The 20,916-nt window shown below is 38.9% G+C and overlaps 1 protein-coding gene across 42 annotated transcripts in view; it reads left to right on the plus strand.

Annotated features, from left to right (window-relative positions):
* Positions 1–20,916, plus strand: part of PAK3 (p21 (RAC1) activated kinase 3) — a 261,514-nt gene that overhangs the window by 197,613 nt on the left and 42,985 nt on the right. For all 42 annotated transcript variants that reach the window (XM_072743906.1, XM_072743904.1, XM_026014857.2 and 39 more), the window contains 3 exons: positions 4,200–4,331; positions 4,597–4,762; positions 15,581–15,644. In XM_072743906.1, coding sequence (XP_072600007.1) covers positions 4,200–4,331; positions 4,597–4,762; positions 15,581–15,644 — 362 coding nt within the window. The remainder of the gene's footprint in view (positions 1–4,199; positions 4,332–4,596; positions 4,763–15,580; positions 15,645–20,916) is intronic.

Genomic DNA, 20,916 nt, shown 5'->3' on the forward strand with positions numbered 1-20,916 from the left:
AAGCATATACCTACCTGTATTTTTCTGAAGAGATTGTCCAAACACTTCAGAATTCTAAAAGACCCCAGGATCCTGCTCAAGTAGAGAATCACCTCCCTTGCCCCATTGTGTGGCACAAGAAACGTATCCCAGATTTTTTTTTTTCGTATCCCAGATTTTTAATAAGACAAAAATTTTTTTTACTTGCTGTTCATCTATTTTTTCCTTTTTGGGCTTTTTTGATTTATTTTCGAATTTTTATTTAAATTCCAGATGGTTAACATACAGTGTAATTAATATTAGTTTCAGGTGTACAATGTAGTGATTCAACACTTCCATATAGCACCCAGCGCTCCTCATGACAAGTGCACTACTTAATCCCCATCACCTGTTTCACCCATCCCCCACCGCCCTCCCCTCTGGTTATCATCTGAAGAGCAACCAAAGTATCTATATTTTTTTTTCAAGCTTAGACAGATCTAGTAATCTCAACCTAGAAGGAAGAGTGTAGCAATATTATACTTGTGGCTCCCAAAAAGACCACCAGCAAAACCTGTTAATAAGCAAAGCTGTTTATTAAACTTTAGCACCAAGAAAGAGCCCTCCCTTTAGAGGGTTTTAGCAGTGTCTTAAAAAGGAGATGTCCGGGGAGAGACTTTACAGGGTTTCAGGGCATGGCTATGTGATTTTATTTTATTTTTTAAAATTCATTTATTTATTTGAGAGAGAGAGTGCAGGGGGAGGGGCAGAGGCAGAGGAAGAGAGAGAAGCAGACTCCCCACTGAGTGTGGAGCTCCACGCGGGGCTCTATCTGAGGACCCTGAGATTGTGAATTGAGCGGAAATCCAGAGTCAGACACTTAACCGACTGAGCCATCCAGTTGCCCTATGGCTATGTGATTTTAAAGCAGGTCTTACAAGACAAGGAACAGGTTAGGATTGTGCAGTGTTTATGATTAAATCACTTTAGATTGGTGAAGTGAGAGACTTCAAGAGAGTCTTGGTGAGCAAGCTGTTATTCGTACCAAGTAAAATACTTCAGCTGGTTCAGTCTTATCTTCCAAGAACAAGCATTTCATGAAGTAAGAAGTTGCTATTTTTGCTCTTCTCAGTATTAACATAAAAACAGGAAAATATACTCTCATTTGATGCTGTGTAACACAGGGAAAAGAAAGTATGCCTAGCCCCAGTATTATTTACACAGGGATGGAGAAGTATGCTGGTCCTGGTCTTACTCAATACGGGGCCAGGAAATAATGAGGATTTCAGTTCTCAGTGCCAATGCCTGGTGTTCTAGGTGTGTTCTAGATAAGCTAATGCTCTCTGGCCTGACCACCATGCAAAACACAATGTCCACTGAAGGCCACGCATTCTTTCCAACCAACCAGCCAACGTGACAGTATAGTGTCTAGTCTTAGATAAACATAAACATTGGTCTCCCTCCTCCCCTACAAACCTTCAGAAGATGAAAGATGTTAGTTTTTCTAACAGTCCCTTAGACCATCCTTGGGGTTGCAGAATGTCTCCCATATGAAATGAGAATAGTGAGGATACTAACGAATACTAAACAGTGAAGTTTTGCAGGTGGATCTTCTTTAGTGAAATAGCATCAATTGAGATGTGCCAGGTTACCTTTTGGTCAGTAGTACCAGTCTGATTGGTTTTTGTACCAGTCTGAGAAGCCTAGACCTAGGCCCATTATATTTGCCACCAGGGCAATTTTCAGATCCTTATAGGCAATACATATACTCTCATTTATAGAGGCCACATGATGCATTGTATCAAATATATTAAAGGGCTCCTCTACCCCAATTAATTTTTTGCTATGAACTTTTTAAAATGATTTTTTAATATTGATTTTGAAATTATTTGATTATAAGTAACACTAAATTTTTGGTTAGGTATAATTTATTGGAAATCATTTTGACAACTCAAGAGCTATTGCTGAAGAAGACAATCTAATCTACAATTTGGTTTTTAATTAATGAAATTTCCATAACTACTAAATAGAAGTCACTAAGTGAAGTTGACCTATAGTTATTCTTCATAGACATGTAATTAGACATTAATTGCTTTAGACTTTATAGTTTTTTGTCACATTTTGGAGGCAATGATTTATTTCTTACTTCAGATATTTTCATAAGCCCGGGTAAAGCTAACTACTCTAGGCATGGTTTATATTGCCTGCCTATGTATAATATATAGTATTATATAATACTTGCCTGTAAGATAGCTTTACCATATAAAAGGTAGCCAGTTTATATGCAGGTTCTACCCTTCTACCAGTGAACAGTGATTAGGTGCATTCTTGATCCCCCTGGCATAAGAGAGCAGAACTTTCTGGAACAGAATAATCTCAAAGCAAACACCAATAACCTAAAGGCAATTTCTAAGTGTGCCCACTGAAGTTCTCTGAAGAGTTAGTCTTTCAAAGAAGAAATGGATTTTTTTTTCTAAAACCTCAATGTCATTAACGCATGTTTCTTTCTACACAGCCACAGTACAATATAATAGTGTAGGTATTTTGGCCAAATTAAGAATAAATATAGGTGTATACATAAGAAAACCAATATTAACTAAGCATATAAATTTCAGTCTGTAAACCATTCAGTATGTATATCAGGGCAAGCAAATATTCTTTCAAATACTTTCTTATAAATTCTAAGTTATCTTCCTTATCACAGTAGATAAATTTTGCTGTCTCTGATTAGATATATGATTACACCTTATGGATCTTCCATCAGTTTATACATGATTGTAGAAAATCCATGTTGAATTTTAATCATAGGCTGAGGTCCTTTGATTTAATAGTGTATTAGTAGGCTCCCTGTATCTACCTCAGGAGCTTTGTCCTCAAGAAATGAAAATTCTTTTTAGAATTAGCTTGAGCCAGTATACCCAAAGGTGTCAACAGAATACAAATATAAACACATACACACACACACACAAAATAAAAATTAAAACATCTTTAATAGTCCTTTCCAACAGAAGCAATGTCATAAAAGGTATATATGTAACTTTACATTTTCTAGTAGCCACACTGAAAAAAAAGTAAAAAGAAAAAGGTGAAATTAATTTTAATGATATTTTATAGAACCCAGTACACTCAAAATTCTGTCATTTCAACATATACACAACATAAAAGGAAATGTCTTTCACTAAGGAACTATTTTACAACTTTTTTTCATATTTAACATCTGGTATGTATTTTAAACTTAGTACCCACTTAAGTTATAGCACATGTAACTGCTCATTAACTGTGGACAGCTTGTGGCTGCCATATTGGACAGCACAGACCTGTGTCATTGTTCAGTGATTTTTAAACTTGAACCTGAACCGGAATCACTGGAAGGTTTGTCATAACATACTATCAGGCCTCACTCGCAGAGTTATGATTCATTAGTGTGGATAGAACCCAAGAATTTGCATTTCTAACAAGTTCCCTGTGATGATGCTGGTCTGGGGACCACACTTTGAGAACTGTGGTCATAGTTCTTTCAAAATTCAGCTTTGGGACAATTTAAGCCCTGCATAAATATGAATGATAAGAATCCATCCTAGATACTATGATCGTTGTTACTTTTGGTGGTGGTGGTGGTGGTGTAGCAGTTTTTAGCATTGCAAATCACCATTTATACCTGTTGGTTAAGACTGAATAATTATGTTGATGAATATTCCTTAGATCTTCATGTCTGTTACTTTCTGAGTGCTTCTTTCCAGGAGGCTGAACAGGGAAGCAACATTTATGGGCTTGCTTGTACTTAGTGAGTATTTGCAGAGCTGTGTTAAAGCCATATCCATATGCATGCTCTGATCTTTAGGCACAAAATAGCCCTTTTCTGGTTGACAAACTATCAATCAACGAATTGACAATCTGCCCAGTACAAATTGAAGGCTTTCGTAGCATTTTAAAAAGATATTATTCATTGATTTCAAAAACATTGAATTTGCAAATATTAAATGAATAGCTCACTGTTTCTGAGCTCAGTGGAAAATGAAAAGATCTTTAAAATTTTCATGATGTTTATAAACCATGACCTGAATTTACCTCTGAATGTGAGCAGTCCTGATCACCAAACTGTAGATGGTTCTGCTCATTTGTAAAAGGTGCGGTTTTCTCATGTCCCTACATGATTAAATATTTTATTTCCCTTTTCTTGTTTCTGAAGAAAAACAATGAAGAGTTAATACCTGGTCTCTAAACTTTGTTTTTGTCACAAGAGTACAAAAACAGCATCAGAGCCGCCTTTGGCTCCTCCTGTGTCTGAAGAAGAAGATGAAGAAGAGGAAGAAGAAGAAGATGACAATGAGCCCCCACCAGTCATTGCACCAAGACCTGAGCATACAAAATCAGTAAGTCTCAGGATCCCTGGGTGGCGCAGCGGTTTGGCGCCTGCCTTTGTCCCAGGGCGCGATCCTGGAGACCCGGGATCGAATCCCACGTCGGGAGCCTGCTTCTCCCTCTGCCTATGTCTCTGCCTCTCTCCCTCTCTCTGTGTGGCTATCATAAAAATAAATAAATAAATAAATAAATTTACAAAATAAAACCTCATTGACATGGCAGCATCTAGGCTTGGCCTATTGTTTTCATCATAGAACTTTTTCCCTTATCTTTAAGATCTACACCCGCTCTGTGCTGGAATCCGTAGCTTCACCAGCAGCACCAAATAAAGAGGCCACACCACCTTCTGCTGAGAACGCCAATTCCAGTACTTTGTATAGAAACACAGATCGGCAACGGAAAAAATCCAAGATGACAGACGAGGAGATCCTAGAAAAGCTAAGTGAGTTGGTTGTTTTTTGGTTTTGTTTTTGCCATCGTTACTTACTTCATAGGATGGTCTTGTAAACCATTTAAAATGGGAACCGAGGGACGCCTGGGTGGCTCAGTGGTTGGGCGGCTGCCTTCAGCTCAGGTTGTGATCCTGGAATTGAGTCCCGCATCGGGCTCCCTGAGAAAAGCCTGCTTCTCCCTCTGCCTATGTCTCTGTCTCTCTCTCTCTGTCTCTCTCTCTGTCTCTCTCTCTCTCTCATGAATAAATAAATAAATCTTTATAAAAATAAATAAATAAATAAAATGGGAACCGAGCCTTTAAAATTTGGGCCTCCTTGCATAAACTCCAGGCTTCCTGAATTCAAAAGGTGTAAAGGTTTGAACTTGCTGTGTATTCCAGATCACTCCTTCCCCCACACTCCGAATCTGACAGAAACTAAGTATTTTCACTTGAAAAAGTCAATTAAGGTGAAAATTTGACACAATAATTAAACAGTGAGTTTTATTTTAAGATGACACTCTGAAAGGAATAAAATAATCTGATGATATATCTTTCTGAAAGGAATAAAATAATCTGATGATATATCTTTCTGAAAGGAATAAAATAATCTGATGATACATCTTTTGATCATCCCCCAAGGTCTCCCAACTGATCAATCATGATAGACAAGTCAACCTCAAAGCCCAACACAGTTAATCAAAACCAGCAACCACAGTAATACCATTTTTTCTCTTAATTTAGGAGTATTTCTATGTGGAGAAGGGGGGCAGGGCCAGCAAATGCTAGCAACCTCCCTCCCACGGTATCATATTGTGTACATCGTGTGCACACACACTCATTCCAGTTTCATGAAATAGTCCTCTTTCAGTTAGCTTTCTGAGCCAAGGAGATTTAAGAAAAACACATTGCTGAAAGGAGTCAAAGGTCTGTGAAGCATATTTATTAAACTCATACTACAGAAACATCTAACAAATTTCTAGTTATCTGCAATCAGTGCCCCTATTCATCCTTCACTGACGCCTATTCATCCTTCAAAACCCAACTCAAAAGTTACCTTCTCAGGAAAGCCTTCTTTGCCCCTCCCAGTCTGAGTTAAGGGCTATTCTCTTTACTGCCTTTATGGTAGCAAATCACACCACACTAGTCCTATCTCTTTCTTTAGACTTGTGAGCTTCTCAAGGGAAGGAACTGAGTCTCCTTTTCCTTTATGTCCAGCTTCTGATAAAGTGCTGCATAAAAACACATGCTTTTTGAGTGAATGAATGAAAAAAACGAGCAAAACAAGTGTACTTTGACTGAGTCTCTCCTCATATGTTCTATGCAAGAATCTTTGGAGGAAACCATAGAAAAACAATTTCCAACCATCAAGAAACTTACAATTTTATTTGGATGACAAATTTCAGTAATGTCATACAACTAGAGAACAGGAAGCTGTCTTGTTTCATGTAAATTTCCAACTAAAAGACCTCAGGAAAGGAAGAGAGCCACAGGGAGACTGCATAGGTGGTGGTGGGGCCGATTTGCCCTTCAGGAAATATTTGGCAATGCCTGAAGACATGTTTATAGTCTGAGCACAGGGAGTGCTGCTGGCATCTAGTGGATAGAGGCTAGGGATGCTTCTAAAATGTTCACAATGCTAAGGACAACCCCCTCCTTTCCCCTTTGTGACAAAGAATTCTTTAACACAGAATGTCAGCAGTGTTGAGGTTGAGACATTCTGGGGTAAAGGTATTTGGAAAGGCAAAGGTCTGGGCTGCAGCTGGGAGTGAGTGTTTGGAACTGAGTTCACTGGGACTTCAGCCAACTGACTCTATGTGATTAAATATGACTCTAGTGCGAATAACAGTAGTAATAGTTCGCATCTATTGAGCACTTTCTGTGCTGGCCACTTTACATACACCATGAGGTTTAATTTTCAGAATAATACCTTTCATTAGATTTCAATATCCTCATTCTACAGATCAGTGAAAGTAAGCCTCAAAATGCTAAAATGACCAGATCACCAAACTAATGAGTGGCAGTGTGAACTCAAATCTGTTTGCTTCAAAGGTGTGACACTAGTTCCATTACGCACTTTGCTTCTGTGTATCCCCAACTGTTTCTATATGGAAAAGAGAAGGAAAAAAGAAAGAATTGCCTGGATAATTTCTGTCAGTTATTCAGACAGTTACCTCAATTTTTTTCTTTATTTTGTCCATGTAGACATGACCTATGAGATTGTATTAGGTTCTAAAAATCAAGGACACTTGGGTGGCTCAGCAGTTTAGCACCTGCCTTCAGCCCAGAATGTGATCCTAGAATCCTGGGATGGAGTCCTACATCATGCTCCCTGCATGGAACCTGCTTCTCCCTCTGCCAATGTCTCTGTCTCTCTCTCTGTCTCTCTCTGTCATGAAAAAAATAAATCTTTAAAAAATATAAAAAACAAAATAGGATAAAAAATAAAATAAAATTCTAACAGTGTTGCTTTCATTAAAACAATGACTATTATGGGTATGTTTCAAATCCCAATCGATTTGTTAAAACGAAAATGCAATTTTGCTTTTCTTACATTCACTGACAGAGAAGCATTCTTCTCTTGGGCCAAAATCTGGCTTTGCTTGCAAATCCTAGTGGTGCTGGATCCATGGTCTCTCTCATTGCTTGTTTATTCTGCCCTGCACTGAGCAACATGATGAAGAGGAGAAAAGTGCCTTTGATTACATTTTAAATTAAGAATTGGGTGTTTTATTCTCCAGTGGAGAAAGCTCGGGCCTCCGGAGACTCATTTTCTCTCCAGTCAGTAAGCCACCTGTAACTGCCAGCCTGACCTCACACTTACAGATCTTGACAGGGAGAACCTGTAGAAAAATGGGGGAGTGCTTTTCATGAAGCAGGTCCAGGCAAAGCTATACCATCAAGTCTACAAAGTGAGTCTTTCCTGCTTCTGCTGCACCTCTGTGTGTGCACCTTCTGTGTGCCCTCTCTCTCTGCCACAGACTCACTGTATGACATCAGACGATTTATTTCACCCCTCTGAGCCTCAGTTTCTTATCTGTCTGACAGAGATAAGAATCATAACTGCACTCTGTCTATAAGATAGATTTTATGTAGCTCAAACTATGACTAAAAGTAGTATTGGAGTCAGAAAGGCCCAGATTCAAATGACAAGCCCTTTGCTTGTATTTCTTGGGCAAGTTACTTAACTTTCCTTGACCTCTTTTTCCTCACCTAAAAAAATATATATATACATATATATACATATATATTTATTATATATATTTATTTTTATAAATATATAATTTATTATATATATTTTTATATGTGGAGATATTAATAGTACCAACCTCATAGAATAATAATAATTAAATGAGAATAGGGCATATAAAAACTGCAGCCACAGTCCCTGGTACACAGTAGGTGCTCAGTAAATGGTGATGACTACGTGAGTATAAAGCCTTAGTAAGATGACACACTAGGCCAGGCTTTGTAATGAATCATAAGGGAGTCTTAGTCATAGGCCCAGACTAGCTGTGTGTCTTTAGGCCAATCACTCAACTCTTCTGAATTTCAGTTTCTTCATTTGAAAAGTGGACATAATATTACTACCAATGTGATACGGATTTCATGAGAACTAAATGGGATAAAGTATGTAAGGCACCTAGCACAGTACATAGTAGTATAAATTTATTATGTAATTTTTGCCAAATGAGAGCAACCATATTTTGCAACATAAAAAAGTGGAGTCTTCCAGTGGGACACAATATTTAAAATCAGGAATAAGCCAAGATGTATGGTTCCTATATGAAAGTCATCGAGTGAATCAAGGCCCCCGTTGGAGTTCGGGGAAGGAGTAAAGGAGCCTTCACTGAGAGGCAGAAGAGAGGAAGATAGGAGACAGAGGTAGAGCAATAGCCTACATCCCATACCCAAGTGGACCCCACCATAATCATGGTGAAGAGGAGAGGGCAGCATCATCCTAGGCTCAGAGATCCCATTTCTGTGAGATGGGAAGCCCAGACCACAGAGCCACCAAGCTACTCCTCTTCCATGCAAATGCTGATTGTGGGGGCCAGAACATGGGATCATTAATAGCTGAAATAAACAGATCATATTTCAGTTTTATACAGACAGATAGCCTGGGTCTGGCTTGTTCATTGTGGTCTGTCTGAATCTGTTGGAAAATAAAGAAACCCCTACATTTTAGAGAAAATTTCCAAAAGGCGCTGTCAGCAAAATGGTGCAAGGCAGGAAATTTGTCTTGGGTCCCACAGTCACCTCCTCTTTTTGTCCCTCCCTTTCTCCAGCATTCTCCACTCAGAACTCTTTTAATTTCCCCCTCAGATAGTACTAATACTAATTTAGAGAATTATTTTGCTTTTTCTTAGGAATCAAAACTTTCAGTGTGCTAAAGGAATCCTTTTAATGATCAGAGTTCAACTTAGTTTCATACGTAGGAAGAGACTCTGATAGACTCTTCTGCCACTGAAACTGCATCATGAACCCTATTTTCAAATACTGCTATTTAGTCATTTCTTAAATCCTTACACTTTTATTTTTTTTTAAAGATTTTATTTATTTATTCATGATAGAGAGAGAGAGAGAGAGAGGCAGAGACACAGGCAGAGGGAGAAGCAGGCTCCATGCACCGGGAGCCCGACGTGGGACTCGATCCCGGGTCTCCAGGATCGCGCCCTGGGCCAAAGGCAGGCGCCAAACCACTGCGCCACCCAGGGATCCCAAATCCTTACACTTTTAAATGAATAGTTGGTTTCTTATTGAACAAATTGCCCCGGTAGGAAATTGTTCTTGCATTGCTGTTTTCCCCCCTTTTGATTTTGAGTTGCTGCCTCTTGTCACTGTTTTCTACTATTGTGTCATGGTGGCTTCTCCCCCTTTCCTTCATGTAATTTCTAAAAACAAATGACAATGGTCCTGATGAAACAGGTCATTTGAAAAGCTTATTTTGTGATTGGGAATTGTAAACAAGACCTCCTGTGCATTTGCCTTACATCAGTAGATGGCAGCACACCCTCTCCTGTGAAGGGTAGTGGACGTGGAGACGCCATTTTATTTGTACAGCAGTTAAATTCAGAGGCAGAAGCTCATCAAAATGGTTGTCTTTTGGTAATCCTCATGAAAGGATTTATTTCCAGGTTTTTTTTTTTAACTCTGCATTCCAAGGAAATAAAGGTTGAGTAATTTACTACCACAAAACCTCATTGACTGAACCCTGCCAATTGAAATTGGTCATAATTCAGAAAGTGGCTTGGGCTAAAGCTTATTTGCTTTTATTCAGTCTATGGAAAATAATTTGCTCAGCAACTTAATAGTAGAACTTTCTTAGAAGACTATAAACTCCTTAATAAAACAATGGTTTCAAGGGACTTTAAAATTGTCATTTTGTTACAAAAGAAGAAGAAGAAGAAGACGACGACAACGACAAAGAAGTAGTAGTAATAGTAGTCGTCGTGTCCAGGCCCCTATCCATTAATAGCTGACTTGAGTAAGAACGGTTCTCAGTGATGTAGAAATCTATAAGACAATTTGAAAGATGAAGTGGCAATTCAGAAATTGTTAAATTGGTGGCATTCTATAGTCGTAACTCAATTAAAATACATTCTCCAACCCCTGTCTTAAAATATGGGGCATTTACCAAAGGAAATGCCTAATTTTATTTGAGTTCAATTCAACAGACATTTATTGAATAATTCATGTATTCACATGAATACATAACATTGTTTGAGGAGGTACTGAGGATACAGAAATGAATGAGACCTGACTTTTGTCTTTTTTTTTAAATTAATTTTTATTGGTGTTCAATTTACCAACATACAGAAAAACACCCAGTGCTCATCCCGTCAAGTGTCCGCCTCAGTGCCCGTCACCCATTCCCCTCCAACACCCGCCCTCCTCCCCTTCCACCACCCCTAGTTCGTTTCCCAGAGTTAGGAGTCTTTATGTTCTGTCTCCCTTCCTGATATTTCCGAACATTTCTTTTCCCTTCCTTTATATTCCCTTTCACTATTATTTATATTCCCCAAATGAATGAGAACATACACTGTTTGTCCTTCTCCGATTGACTTATTTCACTCAGCATAATACCCTCCAGTTCCATCCACGTTGAAGCAAATGGTGGGTATTTGTCGTTTCTAACTGCTGAGTAATATTCCATTGTATACAGAAACCACATCTTCTTTATCCATTCATCTTTCGATGGACACCGAGGCTCCTTCCACAGTTTGGCTATTGTGGACATTGCTGCTAGAAACATCGGGGTGCAGGTGTCCCGACGTTTCATTGCATCTGAATCTTTGGGGTAAATCCCCAGCAGTGCAATTGCTGGGTCGTAGGGCAGGTCTATTTTTAACTCTTTGAGGAACCTCCACACAGTTTTTCAGAGTGGCTGCACCAGTTCACATTCCCACCAACAGTGTAAGAGGGTTCCCTTTTCTCCCCATCCTCTCCAACATTTGTTGTTTCCTGCCTTGTTAATTTTCCCCATTCTCACTGGGGTGAGGTGGGATCTCATTGTGGTTTTGATTTGTATTTCCCTGATGGCAAGTGATGCAGAGCATTTTCTCATGTGCATGTTGGCCATGTCTGTCTTCCTCTGTGAGATTTCTCTTCAGCAAAGGATACAGTCAACAAAACTAAAAGACAACCTACAGAATGGGAGAAGATATTTGCAAATGACATATCAGATAAAGGGCTAGTTTCCAAAATGTATAAAGAACTTATTAAACTCAACACCAAAGAAACAAACAATCCAATCATGAAATGGGCAAAAGACATGACTTTTGTCTTTAAGACACAATCTGTAACAGGATGTCAAATATGTAGAGATGGGTACATGGTGTATTAAGTGTAGAGAAGCAGAGTAAGTGCAAAGGTGAGAGAGAGAGAGAGAGAGAGAGAGAGAGAGAGAGAGAGAGAGAGAGAGAAGATACAGTAGTATAGAGAACAGGAATTATTAACTTTATTCCAAAACATCAGGGAAGGCTACCTTGAAGAGGCACCATTGAAGCTGAATTGAAGCATAAATAGGAACTTGGAAATTTAAGAAGGACATTCCAAGGCAAGAGAATAGTAAGTATAGAAGGTATGAAGGCATATGTCGAGGAGTGCTAAATTATTCAACATCACTTGAATATAGAATTGGTGGTAGGTGGTGGGACTGGAGTCGCAAGAGAAGAAGCTCAACTGTCAAGCAAGAGCTAGCTGTTCATGAGCTGCAATTTGTTATGGTCAAAGCAATGAAGGTCTAGTGGGGAAGGGGTAGATAAGAGATGGAGAATAAAACAAGAGTCAGATATAAAGAACCTTGTACTCCATGCCAAGGAGTTTAGCTTTACCCTGTAGGCATTGGGAGAGCCATCAAGGACTCCTAAACCAGAGAATCTCATGATCGGGTTTGCACTTAACAGCATCCTACCAGAGAGAGGTGCAGAGTCTGGACTAGAGTGTGAAGGGGCTGGCAGTTGGGAGTGCAATTAGGAGGATGTTGGGATAGCCCAGACAAAAAATGATGAGGGCCCAACTAGAATAGTAGTCACAAGGAAGGGACAAAATGAGAAGGTCTCTAGGAGGTGAACAGATATAAGCACAGGACTTGGTGGACAACTGCATGGGGGTAGTGAAGGTGAGAGATGAGACAGAGGTGACTTCCAGATTTCATATTCTGGCTACTGAGTAGACAGATAGCAGTACCATGGACTGAGATTGGAAATGCAAGAGAAAAAGAATTATAACAACTCACATATTGTATATGTCTTATTTAACTTCACTGAAACATGAACTACTGTTGTAAAAAACAAACCACCACTACCAACAGCAACAACAAATCTAACAACTTGATGAACAGTACAGGACTGAAATTTTTTAAAGAGTTTATTTATTTATTTATTCATGAGAGACACGGAGAAAGAGGCAGAGACACAGGCAGAGGGAGACGCAGGCTTCCTGTGGGGAGCCGGATGCAGGACTCGATCTCAGGACCCCAGGATCATGACCTGAGAGGAAGGCAGATGCTCAAGCACTGAGCCACCCAGGTGCCCCCAGGACTGAAACATTTATTTTTTTTAATTCAAAATATACCATCTACTGGTAGTTCTGAATCAACACCAGGTATTGTTTGTAGCACACAGTTTAGCACTTGAATACATACTTTCTTGTCCTCATTTATTTGGTCAACAAATACCTATTCATTGATGGCTGTTATTCTAGGCACTAAAGTTATTTGAATGAAAAGACAAGGTTCCTCCCCTCAAGAAGAAACATGAGAATCTCAGAGGGATGAGAGAATAATTCACAAAATAGGATGACTTGAGATAATGTTTAATAAATAGGAATTCGTGGGTTAGCCAGGAAAGGGAAAGGGGGAGCATCTGCAAAGACCTAAGCCTTGGATAGTGATAGCATTACTAGGACTTTAAGTAGGAGGGATGAGGAATAGAGGAATTACATGAGATTAGTATGGTTAGGTAGGGATTGGTTGGTGGTAGAGAGTAAAGAGCCCTCTATGCCAGACTAAGAAATTTGAACTTGATTTTGTAGCGAGGAGGAACTTTTGAGAAATCACAATTAAGAGTGAAATCACTCTGAAGTAGGATGACTGTACATCTCAGTTTACCTAGGAAAAGTCTTGGTTTTGGGAATTACATGGTTACCCTATTCCAAAGGTGTTGCAGAAGATAGAGAAGGTAGAGTGTTGAAGTAGGTAATTACTAGTGCAATTGTTTGGACAAGAAATGTCAAGGGCCTGGAGCTATGGCAGTAGCCATGGCATGAAGAAGAGGAAATGAATAAGAGTGACAATGAGAAGGTAGAATCTACAGACCTTCTCTTGATTAGTTCATGGTGTAAATCTTACCCTACTGACCCTATGCTTCTTTAGAACAGGAGCCATGATAGTAAGATATAACTCAAAGGTAGTGATACTGATATGTTTGCTTTAAAGAAAAAAAAAAAAAGGAAGGGAGAGCCACAGGCATCCAAATAAATGATTCCCTTCAAGGCAGTTCACTTGAGAAGCTGAACCCATATTCCCATGATGCTGCTGTGGCCTGGAATTTTTCTGCACCTATTTGAGCACTGCGTTGAAGAGTCAATGGCACTTATTTCAGATTTGTCCTGAGTGGTGGCAAGGATTCATCCTCTGAGTACAGGATTTGTTATTTTGAATTAACAAAACCAATGCTTTTTTTTCCCCCAGAGCCACACATGATAAATTAATGTTTTTCTTGCTTATGACCTTACTCTACAATGTTTAGAACAGTCTATAGAAACACAGAGTAGATTGGTCGTTGCCTAGGAATGGGTTGGAAAGCCAGGAGTGGGGTGCAGGCACAGGTAGGGAATGAAGAGTGACTGCAAACAGGTACAGGTTTCTTTCTGGGATGACCAAAATGTCCTAAAATTAGACCATGGTGAAATTTAATACATTTGCACAACTCAAATAATTTACTAAAAGCCATTGTATTGTACACTTGATTTTTTCCTTTTTATCAAAAATATTTGGCACTGCTTTTGCTGCATCCCAAGCAATTTGATAGGTTGTATTTGATTCTAATTTAGTTCAAACTATTTTTAAATTTCTCTTGAAGTGTCTTCTTTCACACGTTTTATTTAACTATCTTGGAATTTTCCAATCATCTTTCTGTTATTGATTTTTAGTTTATATCCATTATGATTAGAAAAGGCATTTTATACGATTTCACTCCTGTAAAATTTGCTAAGGTTTGTTTTGCTTAGCAAATGGTGGTCTACCCCGGAGAATGTTCCATATGCACATTCTGTGTATTCTTCAATTGGTGGGTGAAGCGTTTCTGTATATGTGTTAGCTCCAGTGGATCTAGAGTGTTTTTCACATCCTCCATTTCTCTGTTGATCTCTCTGGTTGTTCAATCCATTATTGAAAGTGAGCTATTAAAGTTGCCAACCATTTTTATGTTGCTATCGATACTTCCCTTTACTTTGGTCGGTGTTTGCTTCATATATATGGGAGCACTGATGAATTGTACACTTTATTTTTAAAAAATATTTTATTTATTCATTCACGAGAGAGAGAAAGAGAGGCAGAGACACAGGCAGAGGGAGAAGCAGGCTCCATGCAGTGAGCCCGATGTGGGACTCCATCCCGGGTCTCCAGAATCGTATCCTGGGCTGAAGGTGGTGCTAAACCGCTGAGCCACCCGGGCTGCCAGGATTGTACCCTTTAAATGAGTGAACTTTATGGTGTGCAAATCATATTCCAGTAAAGTTGTTAAAAAAAAAATACATGGAGTGCAGGTAGGCTCCTGGGTTTGAGGATGTAGGTTTTCATAAAGCATGAGTCTCATTACTTTATGGTTCAACTTTGTTCTTTATTAGACCCCATCACCCTTAGCACAGTACTGGGTTCATGGTAATTGCTGAAGAGGTACTTGTCCAGCAGAACTAAATGTAGTGTAGTGCTCAATTTTGCTCCGATTCAGGCAAGATAGTGATTTTATTAAATAGTGCATATAAGATCTTAGATGTTTTTATCTCCAAATCTACAGTATCCTTTTTTGGGAACTTTTTTAAATGTTGAGTTGTGTCCAGTCCTTTTTGTTTTTCAAACATCATCAATTTTGACTATAAAAGCAGCATGGGTTATTACTACTACTTTTATTAATATATTACTGTTTGTTACTTTAATAAAATGTATTATTAGCCATATAAATTATAGAAATTGCATGGGAATATGCTTCAGGGTTGTATTTGTCATTGACTCTAGCATTGCAATTTTTAGTATGAAATAAAGGGAAATCAACCAATCAATTTAAATCTCTCTCTCTCTTCTTCTCTCCACCCCCCCAAATTCAGGAAGCATTGTGAGTGTCGGTGACCCAAAGAAAAAATACACAAGATTTGAAAAAATAGGTCAAGGGTAAGTGATTATTGAAAGATAAGCACCAGAGATATACATTCAGATTCAGTAATAGCCTAGGTTATATTTATGTTCTGTGTTCTCAATATTGGTCTTTCTAGCTGACAGAGTGTTAATTAGTCGAGGAACACATCCTGCTGGAATCTGCACTAATGTTGAGCCAAGAGCAAATTGTTTAATCCTATATAGTTAGAAGATTCACACCGATTTCCCTGGAAAAGTAGTAGGGTTATAAAAACCTCTAACTTGTTTTTTTTTTACATGTATAAATTTATTTATTTATTTATTTATTTATTTATTTATTTATTTATTTATTTATTTTTAAACCTCTAACTTGTATGAAAATCCCCTTTATCCCTGTCTCCCCTATATCTGTATGGATGTTATGCTTAAGATCCTGTTTCATTGTCAAACTGTAAAGTGACAGAGTAGGGGCAGGGAAAGTCCTTACTGAATAGTCCAGAGGGGGGCAGAGTTGACTATTCAAGTAAGGAGGAAACAGATCAATAATCCCTAAATGAGATGGAATTCGTCATTTTCATTTAGCATGCTTGTTAAGAATAAAGATCCCCAGGCCTGACTGCCAGAGATTTGATTCAGAAGTCTGGAGTGGGGCCCATGAATTAGAACTTTGGAAAAGTTCCTCAGAAAATCCTGATCCTCAGCTAGACAAGGGAACCAAGGGCCAGATCATTGACTAGAGCTAAGGGTGGGAGTCATCAGTTCTCTAAGTCAACTGTAATTAGGCATGTTTCTCAGATCTCAGTATGAAACTGAGAGTAGGCTACAGTGTTAGAAATGGGGAAATGTTGTTTTTTAAAATCAAATGAAGTGCTCTTAAGAGGCGTCCTTAAATGGGGAAGGAGACAAGATATTTAGATGGATCAATTACTGTATGCCAGGAACCAAGATAATATACCCCAGAGGCCTCCTGGCTGAGAAGGAAGGGATACAGCCAATGTGCCTACAGAATTATGCTAGCCCTTCAGCCAGTGGAATCTATTTTCAGATAAAGGAATGGTAAATTTCTTCTTCAGGTACTTCATTGCTTTTTCTTGGATTTTTGTATTAAGTTTCTTTTGAAATTGCTGACTTATCTCAGAAAATAAGGGAAAGCATTCATTAGATATTTTGGCTTGAGAGTAAGAGTCTTGGGGCACTTGTGGGGAATGTGCCTGGTTTCTTTCTTAGGTAGGAAAATCATAAGAGGGAGGCAGAAGCTCAGGGAGAAAGATATAGCCAAGTCTCTTCTTCCAGTGGAAACCATAATGCTGCTGCATCTGGACTTTCTAGGGGGTAAGATACATACCTATTTGTGCTTTCACTTCTTTCTTTGTCATTTCCTATCACTGGTATTCTTATTTGCTCACGGAAAAAAAAGGGTTTTTTTTCTCTAGGGACCCCCATCACCTAACCAGTCAAATTGTATTTCTGCCCATTGCTCTAGAACGAGCCTATCTACACAGAACTTTAGGTGATGATGGAGATGTTCTATATCTGTGCTGTCCCATACAGTAGCCAGTAGCATGTGTGGCTATGGAGCACTTGAAATGTGTCTAATGCAAATGAAAAACTATGTATTTAATTTATCTGCCTTTCATGCATTTATTGAGTGCCAGTTATGTGCCAGAACTTTTCTAAGTGCTGGAGAGACAGAGATAGGTAATGATATGCGCCCTCGGGGAACATAGAGTCTATAGTGGCAAATGCTTGATAGAGGGATACATAGGGTACAAGAAATACATTGAGACAAGTCTACTCACTCCACTTGAGGGCTACTCACTCCACTTGAGTGCAGGGCAGGGTAGGCTTCTGTAGCCATTATTTCCCACCAGGAATTTTCTTTCTTCTTTTTTTTTTTCAAGATTTTATTTATTTATTCATGACAGACACACACGGAGAGAGAGAGAGAGAGAGAGAGAGGCAGAGACATAGGCAGAGGGAGAAGCAGGCTCCATGCAGGGAGCCGGATATGGGACTCGATCCCAGGACTCCAGGATCGCGCCCTGAGCCGAAGGCAGCGGCTTAATTGCCGAGCCACCCGGGTGTCCCCCTTCTTCACTTCTAAGTAAGGAAGCTGTACCCTTCTAGTCCATATATACGCCTAAATTTGCTTTCTTACTGCCCAAAAGGTAAACACTTCAAGGCCACTTAAAACAATACAGTATGAAGGGGACTTTAGAAAGCAAAAGTTGCCTTTTCGATCTTACTGTCATCTTCTGGTTGGGTTTTGGGTAGAACTAACAATAGGAAGAGATACACAATCCACAGAGAAACAGCAGTTAAGATCGTTGCTGTCCAATATGGTAACCCTGTGACCAGTGAGCGCTTGATGTGTGTGGCTTCTCCAAATTGAGATATGCCACAAGTATAAAATATGCTCTGATTTCAAAAACTTAGTATGAAAAAATGATGCAAAATATCTCATTAATAAATTATGTCTTGGTTACATGTTGAAGTGATATTTTACATGTATTGTGTTAAATACAATGTATTATTAAAATTAATTTTCTCTTTTAACCTTTTTAGAATATTATTCCTAAAATTTAAATTTAAAATATGGGTCACCTTATATTTCTAATGGGCAGCACTGCTCTGGTTGTAGGTCTTAATGGAAGCTATTTGTTTATTTATTTAAAAAGTAGGGTTTTTTTCAAGAGTTGTGTTTTGGGGAGTGCGAGGTAGAAGATGTTATAATTTTGTTTTGATCATGCTTTCCCACTAAGACCCAACTGAGCCAAACAAGCACTGAATTTTTAAAAAGAAAAAAGTAAGAGATGGTTTCAAATATCTCCCAGATACCAGGTAATGAAGCAAGACTGATTTCTCCAAGAACAAATATTAGGCCGCCAAGCAACTTTGCATACCAAAGAGATTTCCCCTCCTGGTTATTTATGCCTCTGACCTCTGAAGGTGCAAAAGGAAAATTCTGTATTTCTTCATAACTTTGTAAAACCTTTATAATCTGAACTGAAAAGTTAAAGCAGAACTCCTGCCTGCCACTGCAGAAAGGTCCGTTTTAAATTCCCAGCTAGTTCATCATTTTAAAGAATGTTGAAGCCCATAGATAGTTCACTCATGTGCCCAGTTCACCTTTTAAACAAGTCCTTAGAGGGCAGCCCCAGTGGCTCAGAGGTTTAGCGCCGCCTTCAGCCCCGGGCGCTCCCTGCATGGGGCCTGCTTCTCCCTCTGCCTCTCTCTCTGTGTGTGTCTCTCATGAATAAATAAATAAAATCTTTAAAAAAATAAAAAAAAATAAACAAGTCCTTAGAGGGGAAGGAGTCTATTCCTCCCTCTGGTGCTTTTGTGCTTAGTAGCTACCCCCTCCCCCCAAAAAAGGAAACAATTTTTTACAATTTCGGTCAACAGCAAGAGTTTACCTGGCCAAGGTCAAAGACCTACAGAGCTTCTCCTGTCTGCCTCTCCCATCATTCTGGATCTGTTTTTGCCTCAAGAACTATCTATGAAACAAACAAGAAAATGTTTGTCTTTGTAGCTCTCCTTTTCTGCCCTGTCTTTTCATGTGTATATACATGTCTGTCTTGCTCTTTCTGTCCCTATCTCTCTCTCTCTCTCTCTCTCTCTCTGTCTCAGTATATCTTCGTCCTTTTGTTCTCATGACTTGATCTGATTCCTTATCACTTGGGTACTTGTGTGTGCTGCACAGCTGTCTTTTTCATTGTGTTGGCTTCACCATGCACTGCCCGTTTTCACAGATGCCCTCGACTCAAATGGTTGTGATATAAAATCAAGATGCATTTCTGAAAGCTTTTAATATATCATCTAGTAATTGAAATCTACTTATGTACTGTGATTTTAGCTTGTATTTAATTTGCTGATTTTGTTTTTTCATTCTTAGTGGAGTTTTACTCTCTGTTCATAATTTTTAAAGTGAATGAGCAAAATATTGATTTATTTCTTGTTAGATCAAAAAACAAAAACCACTTATTTTTTAAACTTTATTTATTTTTTTATTTTTTTATTTATGATAGTCACACAGAGAGAGAGAGAGAGAGAGAGAGAGGCAGAGACACAGGCAAAGGGAGAAGCGGGCTCCATGCACCGGGAGCCCGACGTGGGATTCGATCCCGGGTCTCCAGGATCGCGCCCTGGGCCAAAGGCAGGCGCTAAACCGCTGCACCACCCAGGGATCCCACAAAAACCACTTAAATTAATTTTCCTTTTATTTAAATTGCTCCCAGTGGATTTATCCATGAATTACTGTCCTCAGACAAACTCATCTTTGCTTTCAGTATATAGAGTTTTTATTTTCTTTTCATTAAGTCTGTGTGGTTTTTTTTATTGTTTTGCTTTACCTATCACAATGGTGAAATTCAAACCTGGGTCTGTAATCATTTATTTGGTGCTAGGAATAATCAGCCCCCATATTCCTTTTTTCAGCTTCAGGGAGCACAGTAGCTTACTCTTGAGAGCCCTATTTGAGAAGAACCTCTCCATTAATCACCCTCATCTACTTGGAAAGCCAAATTTTTTCCAGTATTGGTTTCTGCCATCCCAGCATTCAGGCCCAGGGACAGAGAACTGGCCTCCATCTTCCATAAATCAAGTTCAGAATTGCATGTCTAATCATTTGAGGCCATAGCTGTGAGTCGAGTGTTAAAAAACGACATTATTTCACCAGATTTCTGTGAAAAGTATTCTGTAATTGGCCACCAAATCTAGATATTTTGAGCAGATGTATGTAAAGTTTAAAAAAAAAAGAGGAAAGGAAGAAATAAAAAAAAAGGCCTAGCACCCTCCAGATTATCATTGACAACATGAGTTTGTCAGAAATCTATCTGGCAAATCCTATGTAATTCTCAACGAAGCAGTAGCCGTGAGGTTGCGGAGGGCTGAGTTGACTAGCGTCGGCAGCTGTCCTCACAGATTTCTCATTAATGTATTTGGATTCATTTTTAAGGCCTTTCCTTCAATGAGAATGCACTGAAAAACATACCTCTTTTCTCTTCTGGTTTCGTGCTTGCTCTCTCTTCCACGTTGTAATAGACAACTATTTTTGAGGACGCAGTTCAGGGAGAGTTTGGATCCAGTTTAATAAATGACTGTTTAAATCGGTGAAGTTTTACTGACTGCCTACTACATATAATTCACAGAACATAAAATCATAGTTAAGAACCAGGCCCTGGGAGTCACAGTGATCACTATGCTTGCTGCCTTTATGAACATCCAACAGGAAGAGAAAGAAAGTTACACCAAGTAATCAGTGGGGACCCCCCCTCCATCCCAAACACATATGCACTTTCTCCCCATA

This window comes from Vulpes vulpes, chromosome X (genome assembly GCF_048418805.1).
Source record: "Vulpes vulpes isolate BD-2025 chromosome X, VulVul3, whole genome shotgun sequence".
NCBI classification, from domain to species: domain Eukaryota; kingdom Metazoa; phylum Chordata; class Mammalia; order Carnivora; family Canidae; genus Vulpes; species Vulpes vulpes.